The 20,900-nt window shown below is 49.3% G+C and overlaps 1 protein-coding gene across 2 annotated transcripts in view; it reads right to left on the minus strand.

Moving 5' to 3' along the window:
• Window positions 1–67: 67 nt before the first annotated feature.
• The window catches only part of LOC144487199 (uncharacterized), a 28,685-nt gene continuing 7,852 nt past the window's right edge, over window positions 68–20,900 (minus strand). Inside the window, exons 4-6 of one of the 2 annotated variants that reach the window (XM_078205252.1) lie at window positions 19,564–19,631; window positions 16,878–16,930; window positions 68–2,229 (exon numbers count right to left, since the gene is read on the minus strand). In XM_078205252.1, coding sequence (XP_078061378.1) covers window positions 1,918–2,229; window positions 16,878–16,930; window positions 19,564–19,631 — 433 coding nt within the window. In that variant the 3' untranslated portion in view covers window positions 68–1,917. The remainder of the gene's footprint in view (window positions 2,230–16,877; window positions 16,931–19,563; window positions 19,632–20,900) is intronic. The other variant, XM_078205253.1, reaches the window with a different exon arrangement.

Genomic DNA, 20,900 nt, shown 5'->3' on the forward strand with positions numbered 1-20,900 from the left:
TGTGGGGGTGTGTCTGGGCATGGGCAGCATTTGTTGCCCATCACTAACTGCCCCTTGAACTGAGTATCTCAGAGGGCCATTCCAGAGGGGCAGTTAAGAGTCGACCACATTGCTGTGTGGGGGCTGGAGTCTCGTGTAGGCCAGACCGGGTAAGGACGGCAGATTTCCTGAAAGGACATGAGTGAACCAGATGGATTTTTACCACAATCAATGGTAGTTTCATGATCACTGTCACCAGCTTTCGATTTGAGATTTAATTAATTGAATTTAAATTCCACCAGCTGCCACGGGTGGGATTTGAACCCTTGAACCCCAGAGCATTAGCCTGGTCTCTGGATTCCTAGCTCAGTGACATTGCCACGACACTGCAGTCCCCATGAATCAAGAGGCGCCCGAGGGAATCCCTTTCCAGGATTTCCCTCTCCCTCAATCCCTTGAGGGATTGTCCTGGTGAGAGACATTCGCACCACCAGGAACACTGCTGGAGTGAACTCTCTCTGGGGGAACTACCCACTGCAGGGGAAAGGCTGCAACATTCTCTGGCCCTGTGCCCTACCCTTCTCCCCATTCCCCCCGAATATTTCTGCTTAAACACAGGATCTCATTGGAGTTGGGCAGCTTTTTAAAGAAGGACAACAGCTCCCTTTCTCCCGCAGACCCTCCCCCCCCCAGACCCGAGTCCCAATCCCTGTCCCCCAGTCAGATCAGCTTATGGTGGGGACCATGTTCCAAAAGTTAATTCAGTCTTAAATTGATGTTTTATTAAAAATTAATTCCTTACGTGTTGCAAAATGGAAGCATGATATTACACAATGCACAAATCGTTGGCTATACAGAGTTACTAAGCACAAACTTATACATTCATTCTTAACATTGTCAGTCAGGTCTTCACAGAGCTACAATTAATCTGTTTGAATCTTTGCATCTGTTCACTTGAGGCAACCCAGCTGTTATCCACTTCCGGTACCTACTCAAATACAGCGTAAGCACAGTCCCCAGCAAACAGTCCCAGGACAGGTACAGCACGGGGTTAGACACAGAGTAAAGCTCCCTCTACACTGTCCCCATCAAACACTCCCAGGACAGGTACAGCACGGGGTTAGATACAGAGTAAAGCTCCCTCTACACTGTCCCCATCAAACACTCCCAGGACAGGTACAGAACGGGGTTAGATACAGAGTAAAGCTCCCTCTACACTGTCCCCATCAAACACTCCCAGGACAGGTACAGCACGGGGTTAGATACAGAGTAAAGCTCCCGCTACACTGTCCCCCATCAAACACTCCCAGGACAGGTACAGCACGGGGTTCGATACAGAGTAAAGCTCCCTCTACACTGTACCCATCAAACACTCCCAGGACAGGTACAGCACGGGGTTCGATACAGAGTAAAGCTCCCTCTGCTGTGTCTGATTTCATGGGGAACAGTGAGTGTGCTACCCCAGATTATTCATACAATCAGTGGAAATTTGCCCCCACTCTCCCCTTAATCTGGACCTGTGTTTCCAGAGAAAGGGGGCCAGTATCTAATGGATATATAGCCTGCCTGTATCTTTATAAACCAGAAAAATACAAGCTCAGGTGAACATTGTGCGAACAATGCGATTTTCTCAGGTTTTGTTGATGCCATGGTGATGGGACTGGGATCCAGTCGATACAGAAACAATGTTTAACCCGTGAGTAATACTGCTGAAATGCGCCATTGCTGCTAGTGGGATCTTGCTGTGTGTAAATTAGCTGCTGTCTTTCTCACTATAACAGTCGGCAAGATTGATGTTTGGACTTTGCGCAGACGTGCGGAGCCACTGGATTTGGGTCGTGTACTCCCATCAGGTGAGGAATATTGGGATGTATTAGAGGGAGATTGTGACTGAGGTAAGTATTGGTCCGTGATGCAGTGTGATGGCAATGGGTCTGCTTAGATTTTCAGGCTTTCCTTGTTCACGTACTCCAGGCGCTGCGCTTTACCCTCTGCTTTGGCCATACGCACCGAGGCATAGAGTTCAGACGGCTCCAGGTCCCCACTCTCCAGGAAGCTGGGCAAAGTCCTGCTCAGTGAGTTGCTGGCAGGGACCCCTGGGACCCCTTGTTGAGCTTTCCTGTCTGCCCGACTTTTCTTCAACATGTCCAGGGTCTCGGCGTACTGTGTCTTGTTCAGCTTCCTGCCTCGGTGGTCCCGGGAAGATGCCAGCTCGAGCTTGGCATAACACATCTGCCGCGGCATGATGCCCTGCGGGAAGAGAGAGAGTGAGAGACCCTAACACATTCCCCAAGGATCCCCAGTAAATACTGACACACTCCCCCGGGGACCCCCTGTAAATACTGACACACTCCCCAGGGACCCCCTGTAAATACTGACACACTCCCCAGGGACCCCCTGTAAATACTGACACACTCCCCCAGAGACCCCCCTGTAAATACTGACACACTCCCCGGGGAACCCCCTGTAAATACTGACACACTCCCCAGGGACCCCCTGTAAATACTGACACACTCCCCCAGAGACCCCCCTGTAAATACTGACACGACCCCCCTGTAAATACTGACACGCTCCCCGGGGAACCCCCTGTAAATACTAACACGCTCCCCGGGGAACCCCTGTAAATACTGACACACTCCCCAGGGACCCCCCTGTAAATACTGACACACTCCCTGGGGACCCCCTGTAAATACTGACACACTCCACCAGGGACCCCCTATAAATACTGACACACTCCCAGAGAAACCCCTGTAAATACTGACACACTCCCCAGGGACCCCCCTTTAAATACTGACACACTCCCTGGGGACCCCCTGTAAATAATGACACACTCCACCAGGGACCCCCTATAAATACTGACACACTCCCAGAGAAACCCCTGTAAATAATGACACACTCCCCAGGGACCCCCTATTAATATTGACTCACTCCCCGGGGACCCCCTGTAAATATTGACTCACTCCCCGGCGACCCCCTGTAAATATTGACTCACTCCCCGGGGACCCCCTGTAAATACTGACACACTCCCCGGGGACCCCCTGTAAATACTGACACACTCCACCAGGGACCCCCTATAGATACTGACACATTCCCAGAGAAGCCCCTGTAAATACTGACACACTCCCCCAGGGACCCCCTATAAATACTGACACATTCCCAGAGAAACCCCTGTAAATACTGACACACTCCCCCAGGGACCCCCTGTAAATACTGACACACTCCCCAGGGATCCCCTGTAAATACTGACACACTCCCCAGGGATCCCCTGTAAATACTGACACACTCCCCGGGGACCCGCTGTAAATACTGACACACTCCACCAGGGACCCCCTATAAATACTGACACACTCCCAGAGAAACCCCTGTAAATACTGACACACTCCCCCAGGGACCCCCTGTAAATACTGACACACTCCCCAGGGACCCCTGTAAATACTGACACCCTCCCCGGGGATCCCCTGTAAATACTGACGCACTCCCTAGGTACCCACTGTAAATACTGACACACTCCCCGGGGTACCCCTGTAAATACTGACACGCTCCCCGGGGAACCCCTGTAAATACTGACACACTCCCCGGGGACCCACTGTAAATACTGACACACTCTCTGGGGGCCCCCTGTAAATACTGTCACACTCCCCGGGGACCCACCAGTAAATACTGACACATTCCCCAGGGGCCACCCTGAAAATACTGTCACACACTCTGGGGGCCCCCTGTAAATACTGACGCACTGCCCGGGAACCCCCGGTAAATACTGACACACTCTCCGGGGTCCCCCTGTGAGTACAGACACACACTCTGGGATTCCCCTGTAAATACTGACACTCCCGGGGACCCCCCGTTGTAAATACTGACACACTCCCTGGGAATCCCCTGTAAATACTGACATACTCCCCGGGGACCCCCTGTAAATACAGACACACACTCTGGGATTCCCCTGTAAATACTGACACTCCCGGGGACCCCCCCTTGTAAATACTGACACACTCCCCAGGGGCCCCCCTGTAAATATTGACACACTCGCCAGGGATCCCCTGTAAATACTGACACACTCCCCGGGGACCCCCTGTAAATACTGACACTCTCCCCGGGGATCCCCTGTTAATACTGACACACTCCCAGGGGACCTCCTGTAAATACTGACACACTTCCTGGGCCCACTCGTAAATACTGACACACTTTCCGGGAACCCCCTGTAAATACTGACATACAACCTCTGGGAACCTCTGTAAATGCTGACACACTCCCAGGGGACCCTTGTGAATCCTGACATATTCTCAGGTACCCCTTATAAATCCTGACATGCTGCTAGGTACAGAGTAAATCTCCCTCTACACTGCCTCCATCAAAGACTCCTGGGACAGGTACAGCACGGGGTTAGATACAGAGTAAAGCTCCCTCTACACTGTCCCCATCAAACACTCCCAGGACAGATACAGCCCGGGATTAGATAAAGAGTAAAGCTCCCTCTACACTGTCCCCATCAAACACTCCCAGGACAGGTACAGCACGGGGTTAGATACAGAGTAAAGCTCCCTCTACACTGTTCCCATCAAACACTCCCAGGACAGGTACAGCACGGGGTTAGATACAGAGTAAAGCTCCCTCTTCACTGTCCCCATCAAACACTCCCAGGACAGGTACAGCACGGGGTTAGGTACAGAGTAAAGCACTGTTCCCATCAAATACACTGAGGACAGGTACATCACAGGAGTAAGATTCAGAATAAAGCTCCCTCCACACTGTCCCCATCAAACACTCCCAGGACAGATACAGCCCGGGATTAGATAAAGAGTAAAGCTCCCTCTACATTGTCCCCATCAAACACTCCCAGGACAGGTACAGCACGGGGTTAGATACTGAGTAAAGTTCCCTCTACACTGTCCCCCATCAAACACTCCCAGGACAGGTACAGAACCGGGTGAGATACAGAGTAAAGCTCCCTCTACACTGTCCCCCATCAAACACTCCCAGGACAGGTACAGAACCGGGTGAGATACAGAGTAAAGCTCCCTCTACACTGTCCCCATCAAACACTCCCAGGACAGGTACAGCACGGGGTTAGATACAGAGTAAAGCTCTCTCTACACTGTCCTCATCAAACACTCCCAGTTTAGGTACAGCAGGGGTTAGATACAGAGTGAAGTTCCCTCTACACTGTCCCCATCAAACACTCCCAGGACAGGTACAGCACGGGGTTAGATACAGAGTAAAGCTCCCGCTACACTGTCCCACTCAAACACTCCCAGGACAGGTACAACACGGGGTTAGATACAGAGTAAAGCTCCCTCTACACTGTCCCCAATCAAACCCTCCCAGGACAGGTACAGCACGGGGTTAAATACAGAGTTAAGCTCCCTCTACACTGTCCCCCATCAAACCCTCCCAGGACAGGTACAGCACAGGGTTAGATACAGAGTAAAGCTCCCTCTACACTGTCCCCCATCAAACCCTCCCAGGACAGGTACAGCACAGGGTTAGATACAGAGTAAAGCTCCCTCTACACTGTCGCCATCAAACCCTCCCAGGACAGGTACAGCACAGGGTTAGATACAGAGTAAAGCTCCCTCTACACTGTCCCCCATCAAACCCTCCCAGGACAGGTACAGCACAGGGTTAGATACAGAGTAAAGCTCCCTCTACACTGTCTCCATCAAACACTCCCAGGACAGGTACAGCACGGGGTTAGATACAGAGTAAAGCTCCCTCTACACTGTCCCCATCAAACACTCCCAGGACAGGTACAGCACGGGGTTAGATACAGAGTAAAGCTCCCTCTACACTGTCCCCAATCAAACCCTCCCAGGACAGGTACAGCACGGGGTTAAATACAGAGTAAAGCTCCCGCTACACTGTCCCCAACAAACCCTCCCAGCATGGATCCAGCATGGTCATGTTCACAAGGTCAAGCTTGGCACCCATATGCAGTAGGTGTCTTTGCCGCAGTGCAATTCAGACCCAGAGTCCAGCAGTGGTCACTGGATGATCCCTTGATTAATAAGGGGGTCAGGAGTTATGGGGAAAAGGCAGGAGAATGGGGATGAGAAAAATATCAGCCATGATTGAATGGCGAAGCAGACTCGATGGGCCGAGTGGCCTAATTCTGCTCCTATGGAGGTTCTGCTCCTATACAGGATGTTGAGAGTAGTGAGGTCATGGATGAGGTTTCAGAGTCGCAGGAGTGTACTGGCAGGCAGGAAGGTGGTTTGAAGTGTGTATACTTCAATGCCAGGAGCATCCGGAATAAGGTGGGTGAGCTTGCAGCATGGGTTGGTACCTGGGATTTCGATGTTGTGGCCATCTCGGAGACATGGATAGAGCAGGGACAGGAATGGTTGTTGCAGGTTCCAGGGTTTAGATGTTTCAGTAAGTGCAGGGAAGGTGGTAAAAGAGGGGAAGGTGGTAAAAGAGGGGAAGGTGGTAAAAGAGGGGGAGGTGTGGCATTGTTAGTCAAGGACAGTATTACGGTGGCAGAAAGGACATTCGATGAGGATTCGTCGACTGAGGTAGTTTGGGCTGAGGTTAGAAACAGGAAAGGAGAGGTCACCCTGTTGAGAGTTTTTTATAGACCTCCGAAAAGTTCCAGAGATGTAGAGGAAAAGATTGCAAAGATGATTCTGGATAGGAGCGAAAGTAACAGGGTAGTTGTACTGGGGAGCTTTAACTTTACAAATATTGACTGGAAAAGCTATAGTTTGAGTACTTTGGAGGGGTTGGTTTTTGTCCAATGTGTGCAGGAAGGCTTCCTGACGCAGTATGTAGATAGACCAACAAGAGGCGAGGCCACATTGGATTTGGTACTGGGTAATGAACCAGGCCAGGTGTTAGATTTGGAGGTAGGTGAGCACTTTGGTGACAGTGACCACAATTCGATTACGTTTACTTTAGCAATGGAAAAGGATAGGTATATACCAAAGGACAAGATTTATAGCTGGGGGAAAGGAAATTATGATGCGATTAGGCGAGATTTACGGAGACGTGGGTAGAACAAGGACAGGAATGGTTGTTGGACGTTCCGGGGTATAGATGTTTCACTAAGTGTAGGGAAGCTGGTAAAAGAGGTGGAGGAGTGGCATTGTTAATCAAGGATAGTTTAACGGCTGCGGAAAGGCACTTCGTGGGGGATCTGCACACTGAGGTAATATGGGCTGAAGTTAGAAATAGGAAAGGAGCGGTCACGTTGCTAGGAGTTTACTATAGGCCCCCAAATAGTAATAGAGATGTGGAGGAAGAAATTGCTAAGCAGATTATGGATATGTGTGGGGGTCACAGGGTAGTTGTCATGGGGGACTTTAACTTTCCAAATATTGATTGGAACCTTTGTAGGTCAAATAGTTTGGATGGGGCAGTTTTTGTGCAGTGTGTGCGGGAGGGTTTCTTGACACAATATGTGGAGGGGCCGACTAGAGGTGAGGCCACATTGGATTTGGTACTGGGAAATGAACCGGGCCAAGTGTTAGATTTGGTTGTGGGAGAGCAATTTGGAGATAGTGACCACAATTCGGTGTCTTTTGTTATTGCAATGGAGAGGGATAGGGCCGTACGGCAGGGCAAGGTTTACAATTGGGGGAGGGGTAATTATGATGCGATTAGGCAAGAATTAGGGGGCATAAGTTGGGAACAGAAACTGTCAGAGAAAGGAACTAATGAAAAGTGGAATTTTTTCAAGGAACAAATACTGGATGTCCTTGATAGGTATGTTCCTGTCAGGCAGGGAGGAAATGGCCGAGTGAGGGAACCATGGTTCACAAAAGAGGTGGAATGTCTTGTGAAAAGGAAGAGGGAAGCTTATGTAGGGATGAGGAAACAAGGTTCAGATGGCTTGATTGAGGGTTACAAGTTAGCAAGGAATGAGCTGAAAAAGGGGCTTAGGAGAGGTAGGAGGGGACATGAGAAGTCCTTGGCGGGTCGGATCAAGGAAAACCCCAAGGCTTTTTACTCTTATGTGAGGAATAAAAGAATGACCAGGGTGAGGTTAGGGCCGGTCAAGGACAGTAGTGGGAACTTGTGTATGGAGTCAGTAGAGATGGGCGAGGTGATGAATGAATACTTTTCTTCAGTGTTCACCAAGGAGAGGGGCCATGTTTTTGAGGAAGAGAAGGTGTTACAGGCTAATAGGCTGGAGGAAATAGATGTTCGGAGGGAGGATGTATTGGCAGTTTTGAATAAACTGAAGGTCGATAAGTCCCCTGGGCCTGATGAAATGTATCCTAGGATTCTTTGGGAGGCAAGGGATGAGATTGCAGAGCCTTTGGCGTTGATCTTTGGGTCCTCGCTGTCCACGGGGATGGTGCCAGAGGACTGGAGAATGGCGAATGTTGTTCCTCTGTTTAAGAAAGGGAATAGAAATGACCCTGGTAATTATAGACCGGTTAGTCTTACTTCGGTGGTTGGTAAATTGATGGAAAGGGTCCTTAGGGATGGGATTTACGACCATTTAGAAAGATGCGGATTAATCCGAGATAGTCAGCACGGATTCGTGAAGGGCAAGTCGTGCCTCACAAATTTGATAGAATTTTTTGAGGAGGTAACTAAGTGTGTTGATGAAGGTAGGGCAGTTGATGTCATATACATGGATTTTAGTAAGGCGTTTGATAAGGTCCCCCATGGTCGGCTTATGATGAAAGTGAGGAGGTGTGGGATAGAGGGAAAGTTGGCCGATTGGATAGGTAACTGGCTATCTGACCGAAGACAGAGGGTGGTGGTCGATGGAAAATTTTCGGATTGGAGGCAGGTTGCTAGCGGTGTGCCGCAGGGATCAGTGCTTGGTCCTCTGCTCTTTGTGATTTTTATTAATGACTTAGAGGAGGGGGCTGAAGGGTGGATCAGTAAATTTGCTGATGACACCAAGATTGGTGGAGTAGTGGATGAGGTGGAGGGCTGTTGTAGACTGCAAAGAGACATAGATAGGATGCAAAGCTGGGCTGAAAAATGGCAAATGGAGTTTAACCCTGATAAATGTAAGGTGATTCATTTTGGTAGGACTAATTTAAATGTGGATTACAGGGTCAAAGGTAGGGTTCTGAAGACTGTGGAGGAACAGAGAGATCTTGGGGTCCATATCCACAGATCTCTAAAGGTTGCCAGTCAAGTGGATAGAGCTGTGAAGAAGGCCTATAGTGTGTTAGCTTTTATTAACAGGGGGTTGGAGTTTAAGAGCCGTGGGGTTATGCTGCAACTGTACAGGACCTTGGTGAGACCACATTTGGAATATTGTGTGCAGTTCTGGTCACCTCACTATAAGAAGGATGTGGAAGCGCTGGAAGGAGTGCAGAGGAGATTTACCAGGATGCTGCCTGGTTTGGAGGGTAGGTCATATGAGGAAAGGTTGAGGGAGCTAGGGCTGTTCTCTCTGGAGCGGAGGAGGCTGAGGGGAGACTTAATAGAGGTGTATAAAATGATGAAGGGGATAGATAGAGTGAACGTTCAAAGACTATTTCCTCGGGTGGATGGAGCTATTACAAGGGGGCATAACTATAGGGTTCGTGGTGGGAGATACAGGACGGATATCAGAGGAAGGTTCTTTACGCAGAGAGTGGTTGGGGTGTGGAATGGACTGCCTGCAGTGATAGTGGAGTCAGACACTTTCGGAACATTTAAGCGGTTATTGGATAGGCATATGGAGCACACCAGGATGGTAGGGAGTGGGATAGCTTGATCTTGGTTTCAGATAAAGCTCGGCACAACATCGTGGGCCGAAGGGCCTGTTCTGTGCTGTACTGTTCTATGTTCTATGTTCTATGTATTTAGCTGGCATAGGTTGGGGAAGGAAACTGCAGGGGATGGGCACAATTGTAATGTGGAACTTGTTCAAGGAACAGCTACTACGCGTCCTTGATAAATATGTACCTGTCAGGCAGGGAGGAAGCAGACGTGTGAGGGAACCGTGGTTTACTAAGGAGGTTGAATCTCTTGTGAAGAGGAAGAAGGAGACTTATGTTAAGATGAGACGTGAAGGCTCAGTTAGGGCGCTTGAGAGTTACAAGTTAGCCAGGAAGGACCTAAAGAAAGAGTTAAGAAGAGCCAGGAGGGGACATGAGAAGTCTTTGGCACGTAGGATCAAGGAAAACCCTAAAGCTTTCTATAGGTATGTCAGGAGTAAAAGAATGACTAGGGTAAGATTAGGGCCAGTCAAGGACAGTAGTGGGAAGTTGTGCGTGGAGTCTGAAGAGATAGGAGAGGCACTAAATGAATATTTTTCGTCGGTATTAACACTGGAGAGGGACAGTGTTGTCGAGGGGAGTACTGAGATGCAGGCTGTTGGACTGGATGGGATTGATGTTCATAAGGAGGAGGTGTTAGCAATTCTGGAAAGGGTAAAAATAGGTAAGTCCCCTGGGCCGGATGGGATTTATCCTAGGATTCTCTGGGAGGCTAGAGAGGAGATTGCAGAGCCTTTGGCTTTGATCTTTGGGTCGTCATTGTCTACAGGAACAGTGCCAGAAGACTGGAGGATAGCAAATGTTGTCCCCTTGTTCAAGAAGGGGAGTAGGGACAACCCTGGTAATTATAGATGGGTGAGCCTTACTTCTGTTGTGGGCAAAGTTTTGGAAAGGATTATAAGAGATAGGATTTATAATCATCTAGAAAGGAATAATTTGATTAGGGATAGTCAGCACGGTTTTGTGAAGGGTAGGTCGTGCCTCACAAACCTTATTGAATTCTTTGAGAAGGTGACAAAAGAGGTGGATGAGGGTAAAGCGGTTGATGTGGTGTATATGGATTTCAGCAAAGCGTTTGATAAGGTTCCCCATGGTAAGCTTTTGCAGAAAATACGGACACATGGGATTGAGGGTGATTTAGTGGTTTGGATCAAGAATTGGCTAGCTGTAAGAAAACAAAGGGTGGTGGTTGATGGGAAATATTCATCCTGGAGTTCAGTTACTAGTGGTGTGCCGCAGGGATCTGTTTTGGGGCCACTGCTGTTTGTCATTTTTATTAATGACCTGGATGAGGGCGTGGAAGGATGGATTAGTAAATTTGCGGATGACACTAAAGTCGGTGGAGTTGTAGACAGTGCGGAGGGAAGTGGGACAGAGGGACATATATAGGCTGCAGAGCTGGGCTGAGAGGTGGCAAATGGAGTTTAATGCGGAAAAGTGTGAGGTGATTCACTTTGGAAAGAGTAACAGGAATACAGAGTACTGAGCTAATGGTAAGATACTTGGTAGTGTGGATGAACAGAGGGATCTGGGTGTCCATGTGCACAGATTCCTGAAAGTTGGCACCCAGGTTGATAGGGTTGTTAAGAAGGCGTACGGTGTGTTAGCTTTTATTGGCAGAGGGATTGAGTTTCGGAGCCAGGAGGTCATGCTGCAACTATACAAAACTCTGGTGCAACCGCATTTGGAGTATTGCGTACAGTTCTGGTCGCCGTATTATAGGAAAGATATGGAAGTGTTGGAAAGGGTGCAGAGGAGATTTACCATGATGTTGCCTGGTATGGTGGGAAAATCGTATGAGGAAAGGCTGAGGGGCTTGAGGTTGTTTTCGTTAGAAGGTTAAGAGGTGACTTAATAGAGGCATACAAGATGATCAGAGGATTAGATAGGGTGGATAGTGAGAGCCTTTTTCCTCAGATGGTGTTGGCTAGCACGAGGGGACATAGCTTTAAATTGAGGGGTGAGAGATATAGGACAGATGTTAGAGGTAGGTTCTTTACTCAGAGAGTAGTAAGGGCGTGGAATGCCCTGCCTGCAACAGTAGTGGACTCGTCAATATTAAGGGCACTTAAATGGTTATTGGATAAACATATGGATGATATTGGAATAATGTAGATTAGAGGGGCTTTAGATTGGTTCCACTGGTCGGTGCAACATCGAGGGCCGAAGGGCCTGTGCTGCGCTGTAATGTTCTATATTCTATGCTCTATGTCTTATGGTCTTATAGAATTGGGAAGGACTGTCTTGGCCAGTCTGTTGAGTCAAACGTGGATTACAGCAAGGGGGCGCCTCTGGGCACCATGAACCCAAGTGACACTTGCCTCCCTTGCTGAATTCCCGCTGCCCACATGCTGAGCCATTGCAGTGTGTAATATAGGTCAGGGGCAGGAAATGCGGCAAGCAGAGGAAGCTTGTGAACCAGCAGGGGAGACAGCGTAAACATCACAGTTCAGGTAACGCACAGAAACCAGCTTCATCAATCCCATGTGGAAGAAAACGGGAGAGAGGGAGATTCAGTCCCTCCACCCACTCTCACATATCCAGCAAGTCCCGGGGAGGTCACTTTCCAGCAGTGAGCCTGGTGGATATTTTGCCATCTCCAGTGTTCACCGCCCCAAACTTGCAAGCATAAATAAACAAAACCCCAGCTTCCTGTTCGACTTGCTTTCAGCAGAAAATTCTCTGGTGAACCATGCCCCACAGAGTTTTACAGACATCCTTTTGGGCACAGAAGTTTAAAGTTTATTTATTAGTGTCACAAGTAGGCTTACATTAACACTGAATTGAAATTACTGTGAGAATCCCCTAGTCGCCACACTCCGGCGCCTGTTCGGGTACACTGAGGGAGAATTTAGCATGGCCAATGCACCCTAACCAGCACGTCTTTTGGACTATGGGAGGAAACTGGAGCCCCCGGAGGAAACCCACGCAGACATGAGAACATTACATGTGCAGTGGACAATGGGGAACCTGTGGATGTGGTGTATCTGGATTTCCAGAAGGCATTTGACAAGGTGCCGCACCAAAGACTGCTGCATAAGATAAAGGTGCACAGTGTTACGGGTAATGTATCAGCATGGATAGAGGATTGGTTAACTCACAGAAAGCAAAGAGTGGGGGTAAATGGCTGTTTTTCTGGTTGGTGATCAGTGACTCGTGGTGTGCCTCAGGGATCAGTGTTGGGACCGCAATTGTTTACAATTTACATCGATGATTTGGAGTTGGGGACCAAGTGTAGTGTGTCAAAATTCACAGATCACACTAAGATGGGTGGCAGAGCAAAGTGTGCAGAGGACGCTGAAAGTCTGCAAAGGGATATAGATAATCTAAGTGAGTGGGTGAGGGTCTGGCAGGTGGAGTACAATGTTGGTAAATGTGAGGTCATCCATTTTGGTCGGAATAACAGCAAAATGGACTATTATTTAAATGGTAAAAAATTGCAGCATGCTGCTGTGCAGAGGGACCTGGGTGTCCTTGTGCAGGAATCTCAAGGAGTTGGTTTGCAGGTGCAGCAGGGAATTAAGAAGGCAAATGGAATTTTGTCCTTCATTGCTAGAGAGATGGAGTTTAAAAACAGCGAGGTTATGTTGCAGCTGTATAAGGTGCTGGTGAGGCCACACCTGGAGTACTGTGTACAGTTTTGGTCTCCTTACTTGAGAAAGGATATACTGGCACTGGAGGTGGTGCAGAGGAGATTCACTAGGTTGATTCCGGAGTTGAGAGAGTTGGCTTATGAGAAGAGACTGAGTAGACAGGGGCTATACTCATTGGAATTCAGAAGAATGAGGAGAGATCTTAGAAACATATAAGATTATGAAGGGAATAGATAAGATAGAAGTAGGGAAGTTGTTTCCACTGGTGGGTGAAACTAGAACTAGGGGCCATGGCCTCAAAATAAGGGGAAGCGGATTTAGGACTGAGTTGAGGAGGAACTTCTTCACACAAAGGGCTGTGAATCTGTGGAATTCTCTGCCCAGTGAAGCAGTTGAGGCTACCTCATTGAATGTTTTTAAGGCAAGGATAGATAGATTTTTGAACAGTAAAGGAATTAAGGGTTATGGTGAGCGGGCGGGTAAGTGGAGCTGAGTCCACGAAAAGATCAGCCATGATCTTATTGAATGGTTAGGGAAAAAATCGGACCTCTCAGGGACAAAAGTGGGGACTTATGCTTGGAGCCCAAAGAGGTAGGGGAGATCCTAAATGAATACTTTGCGTCGGTATTCACTAAGGAGAGGGATGTGTTGACTAGGAGTGTCTCGGAGGGGAGTGTTGAACCGTTGGAGAAAATCTCCATTACAAAGGAGGAAGTGTTAGGTTTGTTAGAGAATATAAAGACTGACAAATCCCCAGGGCCTGATGGAATCTATCCAAGGCTGCTCAGGGAGACGAGAGGTGAAATCGTTGGGCCTCTGACGCAAATCTTTGTCTCGTCACTGGACACAGGTGAGGTCCCAGAGGATTGGAGGATAGCCAATGTGGTCCCGTTATTTAAGAAGGGTAGGAAGGATAACCCGGGTAATTATAGGCCGGTGAGCTTGACGTCCGTGGTGGGGAAGTTGTTGGAGAAGATTCTTAGAGATAGGATGTATGCGCATTTAGAAAGGAATAAACTCATTAACGATAGTCAACATGGTTTTGTGAGAGGGAGGTCATGCCTCACTAACCTGGTGGTGTTTTTTGAAGGGTCGTGGGGGCCTGGAATGTGTTGCCGGGCAAGGTGGTGGAGGCGGACACACTGGGAACGTTTAAGACTTATCTAGACAGCTATATGAACGGAGTGGGAATGGAGGGATACAAAAGAGTGGTCTAGTTTGGACCAGGGAGCGGCGCGGGCTAATTGTTCCTGGTTTCTCGTTTCAAGGCTTCATTCTATGATCATCTTGCTGGTGCCAGTACAGAGTGAGACTGCGGATAGTTGGGAACCTGTCTCGGGGGCAGGGAATTCATATGGTGTTCGTGGAAGTGGAAATGACTAGGGTTGGGAAGCATTTTCCGATCGGGGCCATTGTGATCTCCTGGACTCGTTTCGATCGCCTCAGGGGGTCGGAGAGGAATTTCCCAGATTTTTTTTCCCCATATTGGCCCTGGGGTTTTTCACTCTGGGTTTTCGCCTCTCCCTGGAGATCACATGGTCTGGAATGGGGGGGTGGGGGTAAGTTAATAGGTTGTAATGAACAAAGCATCGTAGCTGTGAGGGACAGCTCAGTGGATAGGATATTGGTATGTAGATAGGCTGGAAAATTGGGCGGGGATCCTGGATTCAGGATTCAATCCTGGACCGGGGAGCGGCGCGGGCTTGGAGGGCCGAAGGGCCTGTTCCTGTGCTGTATTGTTCTTTGTTCTTTGTTCTTTGGTGGAGCAGGCTCGAGGGGCCAGATGGCGGAGCAGGCTCGAGGGGGCAGATGGCGGAGCAGGCTCGAGGGGGCAGATGGCGGAGCAGGCTCGAGGGGGCAGGTGGTGGAGCAGGCTTGAGGGGGCAGATGGCGGGCAGGCTCAAGTGGGCAGATGGCGGAGCAGGCTCGAGGGGCCAGGTGGTGGAGCAGGCTCGAGGGGCCAGGTGGTGGAGCAGGCTCGAGGGGGCAGATGGCGGAGCAGGCTCGAGGGGGCAGGTGGTGGAGCAGGCTCGAGGGGCCAGGTGGTGGAGCAGGCTCGAGGGGCCAGGTGGTGGAGCAGGCTCGAGGGGGCAGGTGGCGGAGCAGGCTCGAGGGGGCAGGTGGTGGAGCAGGCTCGAGGGGCCAGATGGCAGAGCAGGCTCGAGGGGGCAGGTGGCAGAGCAGGCTCGAGGGGGCAGATGGCGGAGCAGGCTCGAGGGGGCAGATGGCCGACTCCCGCTCCGAGTTGTTATGTTCCTATGAGTAGGGGCAGAAGGTTTTTTTATGTTTAGTTGGGGCAGCATGATTGGCGCAGGCTTGGAGGGGCCGAAGGGCCTGTTCCTGTGCTGTACTTTTCTTTGTTCTTTGTCCCTAGCTGGGAAAGAGTGAAGATAAATGACCATAATCTACAACTCTAAGGGGAGGTGATGGCCTAGTGGTATTATCGCTAGACTATTAATCCAGAAACTCAGCTCACGTTCTGGGGACCCGAGTTCGAATCCCGCCACGGCAGATGGTGGAATTTGAATTGAATAAATATATTTGGAATTAAGAATCTACTGATGACCATGAAACCATTGTCGATTATCGGAAAACCCATCTGGTTCACTAATGTCCTTTAGGGAAGGAAATCTGCTGTCCTTACCCGGTCTGGCCTACATGTGACTCCAGAGCCACAGCAATGTGGCTGACTGTCCAAGGACAATTAGGGGTGGGCAATAAATGCTGGCCCAGCCAGTGACACCCGTGTCAAAGAATCATAGAATCCAACACTGCAGCAGGAGGCCATTCAGCCCATCGAGTCTGCCCCAACCACAATCCCACCCAGGCCACATCCCCACAACCCCATGTATTTACCCTGCTAATCTCCCTGACACTAAGGGGCAATTTAGCACGGCCAATCCACCTAAACTGCACATTTTGGAGTGTGGGAGGAAACCAGAGCACCCGGAGGAAACCCACGCAGACACGAGGAGAATGTGCAAACTCCACACAGACTGTGACCCGAGCCGGGAATCGAACCCGGATCCCTGGAGCTGTGAGGCAGCAGTGCGAAACACTGTGCCACCGTGCTGCCTCTTATGTCATCGTGCCGCCCCTTGTGCCACTTTGCTTCCCCTCGTGTGCCACGAATGAATAAAAAAACTCTGCATCAATTGGCTTTAGAAATGGCAAAATGCTCAGCTGGAATTGTGTTCTGTTTGGAAGCAGTCTGTGTCCAAGACCCGGATACTATTCAGGCCTGCGGCTGATGAATGATAAGTAACATCTGTGCCACCCACCTGCCAGGCACTGACAATCCCTTCAGGCAGGAGAGGGCCCGGGCTGGATGTTTGTGGAGAAGTCCATCATGTTCGTGCGTGGCTCGTGGAGTGCCACGCTCTGAATGGCACTAAATCACAACCAGCTGCTTTATGCAGACTAATAGGCAGCCCTCTCCCACAAAGCAAGATCCCACATGTCATTGCACCCCTCCCCAAACCTCACACCCCTCCCCAAACCTCACACCCCTCCCCAAACCTCACACCCCTCCCCAAACCTCACACCCCTCCCCAAACCTCACACTGAGACTGCTGTGTCCAACCCAAGCATCGTCAAGTGAACAACGTTTAGGAATTCCCAACTGGGCATCGATACCAACCTTCCGTCCTGTTTCAGGTTCCAGCGGCTGCCCGTCACCCTGCTGCTCAACCCCTGAGGAGAGACAATGGGTGAATCTGAGTGAGCAAGTCAGGGGCTGTGTTCACTGTGATTTCACAGGGATCAAGGTGGTTTAAAAATGGCGCAGCCAGCAGAGCGATGGATGGGTAATAACGGTACAGGGAGCGATGGATTAGTGTGGAATAGCAGCTGTGAATACTGGGAGATTGAAGATTGGATGAGAGTTTCTGTGTGAGTGAGTGGGAATGTGAGTGTGTGTATATATGAGTGAGTGTGTGTGAGAGTGAGTGTGTGAGAGTGAGTGTGTGAGAGTGAGTGTGTGAGAGTCCTGTAAGGTTGAAGGGTAAGTGTGGCAAGTTTCCAGAACCTTGGATAACAAGAGATATTGTGAGCCTAGTCAAAGAGAAAAAGGAAGCATTTGTCAAGTCTAGGAGGCTGGGAACACATAAGCAAACGTGAATACAAGGAAAGTAGAAAGAAATTTAAGCAAAGAGTAAGAAGGGCTAAAAGGACTCACGAAAAATAATTGGCCAGCAGGATTAAGGAAAATCCCAACGCTTTTTATACATATATAAAGAGCAAGAGTGTAGCCAGTTTCACCCACTCAAGGTCAGGGGAGGGAATCTAAGTGTGGAGCTAGAGGAAATGGGTGAGGTATTAAGTGGGTACTTTGCATCAGTATTCACCAAAGAGAAGGACTTGGTGGATGATGAGTCTGGGAAAGGATGTGTAGTTAGTTTGAGTCATGTTGAGATCAAAAAGGAGGTGGCATTGGGGTTCTTGAGAAACATTAAGGTAGACAAGTCCCCAGGGCCTGATGGGATATACCCCAGAATACTGAGAGAGGCAAGGGAGGAAATTGCTGGGGCCTTGAGAGAAATCTTTGTATCCTCACTGGCTACAGGGGAGGTCCCAGAGGATTGGAGAATAGCCAATGTTGTTCCTTTGTTTAAGAAGGGTAGCAAAAATAATCCAGGTAATTACAGGCCGGTGAGCCTTACATCAGTGATAGGGAAATTATTGGAGAGGATTCTTCGAGACAGGATTTATTCCCACTTGGAAATAAGTGGACGTATGAGTGAGAGGCAACAATGGTTTTGTGAAGGGGAGGTCGTGTCTCACGAACTTGATTGAGATTTTCGAGGAAGTGACGAAGATGATTGATGAGGGTAGGGCAGTGGATGTTGTCTACATGGACTTCAGTAAGGCCTTTGACAAGGTCCCTCATGGCAGACTGGTGCAGAAGGTGAAGTCGCACGGGATCAGAGGTGAGCTGGCAAGATGGATACAGAACTGGCTCGGTCATAGAAGACAGAGGGTGGCAGTGGAAGGGTGCGTTTCTGAATGGAGGGCTGTGATAAGTGAAGTTCCTCAGGGATCAGTGTTGGGACTTTTGCTGTTTGTAATATATACAAATGATTTGGAGGAAAATGTAACTGGATTGATTAGCAAGTTTGCGGATGACATAACGGTTGGTGGATTTGCGGATAGCAATGAGGACCATCAGAGGATGCAGCAGGATATAGATCAGTTGGAGACTTGGGCGGAGAGTTGGCAGATGGAGTTTAATCTGGACAAATGTGAGGTAATGCATTTTGGAAGGTCTAATACAGACAGGAAATATACAGCAAATGGCAGAACCCTTAAGAGTATTGATAGGCAGAGGGATCTGGGTGTACAGGTACACAGGTCACTGAAAGTGGCAATGCAGGTGGAGAAAGTAGTCAAGAAGGCATACGGCATGCTTGCCTTCATCGGCCGGGGCATTGAGTTTAAAAATTGGCAAGTCATGTTGCAGCTTTATAGAACCTTAGTCAAGTCGCACTTGGGATATAGTGTTCAATTCTGGTCGCCACACTACCAGAAGGATGTGGAGGCTTTGGAGAGGGTTGGATTTACCAGGATGTTGCCTGGTAAGGAGGGCATTAGCTATGAGGAGAGGTTGGAGAAACATGGTTTGTTCTCACTGGAACGATGAAGGTTAAGGGGCGACCTGATAGAAGTCTATAAGATTATGAGAGGCATGGACAGAGTGGATCGTCAGAAGCTTTTTCCCAGGGTGGAAGAGTCAATTACTAGGGGGCAGAGGTTTAAGGTGCGAGGGGTAAGGTTTAAAGGAGATGTACGAGGCAGATTTTTTACACAGAGGGTGGTGGGTGCCTGGAACTCGCTGCCGGGGGAGGGAGTGGAAACGGATACGATCGTGAATTTTAAGGGGCATCTGGACAAGTACATGAATAGGATGGGAATGGAAGGATATGGTTCTCGGAAGGGTAGGAGGTTTTAGTTCAGTCGGGCAGCGTGGTCGGTGCAGGCTTGGAGGGCCGAAGGGCCTGTTCCTGTGCTATAATTTTCTTTGTTCTTCGTGTGTGTGTGTTTCTGTGTGTGTGTGATTGTGAGTGTGTGTGCGTGTGTGTGCGTCAGTGTATGTGTGACAGTGTGTGTGTGTCAGTGTGCGTCAGTATATATGTGTGTGAGTGCACGTGCGTGCGTGTTATACAAACAAATCTACCGTGTCTTTGTCCAGGAAACATTAGATCGATTTAAATGGAATTAGTGGTGGTGTTGGATTAGTTATGGGATCAGCAGCCTGTGGGGCCAGTGCATCTCTCGCTCAGCACCGAGGTGTGACACTACAGGTGTGAATAGGAAGCGAAACCACTCACCAGTGTAAATGTAGTTGATATTTCCATAAACAGGACTGTCCTCCACTTCTTTTGATCGGAAACTAAAGCTGTGACAGAGTGAACGAGGTTAGATGGACAAGACCGCCAGCCAGTCAGACGGAAACGAATCAGTCTCACAAATCTGAGACAGACACACTACATCGAGCCAATTCACGTGAGACACAAAGCACACCTGGAGTGGGGGAGGAGTCTAGGATAAGGGGGACTGAAACATAGAAACTAGAAGCAGGAGGAGGCCATTCGGCCCTTCCAGCTGCTCCGCCATTCATTTTGATCATGGCTGATCATCGAATTCAATATCCTGATCCCCCTCCTTCCCCCCCATATCCCTCGATCCCTTTCGCCCCAAGAGCGATATCTAATTTCTTCTTGAAATCACACAACGTTTTGGCCTCAGCTACTTTCTGTGGGAGTGAATTCCACACATTCACCACCCTCTGGGTGAAGAAATTTCTCCTCACCTCAGTTCTAAAAGGTTTCCCCCTTATCCTCAAACTGTGACCCCTCGTTCTGGACTCCCCCATCATCCGGAACATTCTTTCTGAATCTACCCTGTCTAACCCTGTTAGAATTTTATAAGTTTCTATGAGATCCCCTCTCACTCTTCTAAACTCCAGTGAATATAATCCTAACCCACTTAGTCTCTCCTCATATGACAGACCTGCCATCCCAGGAATCAGCCTGGTAAACCTTCGCTGCGCTCCCTCTATATCAAGGACATCCTTCCTCAGATAAGGACATCAAAACTGCACACAATACTCCAGGTGTGGCCTCACCAACGCCCTATACAATTGCAGCAAAACATTCCTATCCCTATACTCAAATCCTCCAAAGGGTTTGGGAGTCTGGAATTCTGATCCACAAATGGCAATCAATGGCAGGTTTGCCAGTCTATCACCAGGAATGGGCGGCTTGTCCTATGAGGAGAGGTTGGAGAGGCCCGGCTTGTATCCACTGGAGTTTGGAAGAGAGAGGCAACTCGGTTGGACCATAGAAGATTGACAGGGTGGATGTGGAGAGGATGTTTCCTCTTTTGGGGGAACCTGGAACTAGGGAGGGACATTGTTTAAAAATAAGAGGGAGGTTAGGGGAATTGTTCTCTCTGGGAGGGTCTCTGGAACTCTTCCTCAGAGGGCAGTGTGGAGGCAGAGCCTGGGAATATTTTTTAAGGCGGAGGTGAACAGATTCTGGATTAACGGGGGGGGGGGGGGTGGGTGGGTGGGTGGGCGGGGAGAGGTGATCGAGGGGTCAGCGGGAATGTGAAGTTGATGTGACAATCAGATCAAGCTGTGATCTTATCGAATGGGAAGCAGAGC

This window comes from Mustelus asterias, unplaced genomic scaffold, assembly GCF_964213995.1.
Source record: "Mustelus asterias unplaced genomic scaffold, sMusAst1.hap1.1 HAP1_SCAFFOLD_642, whole genome shotgun sequence".
In the NCBI taxonomy this organism is placed as follows: domain Eukaryota; kingdom Metazoa; phylum Chordata; class Chondrichthyes; order Carcharhiniformes; family Triakidae; genus Mustelus; species Mustelus asterias.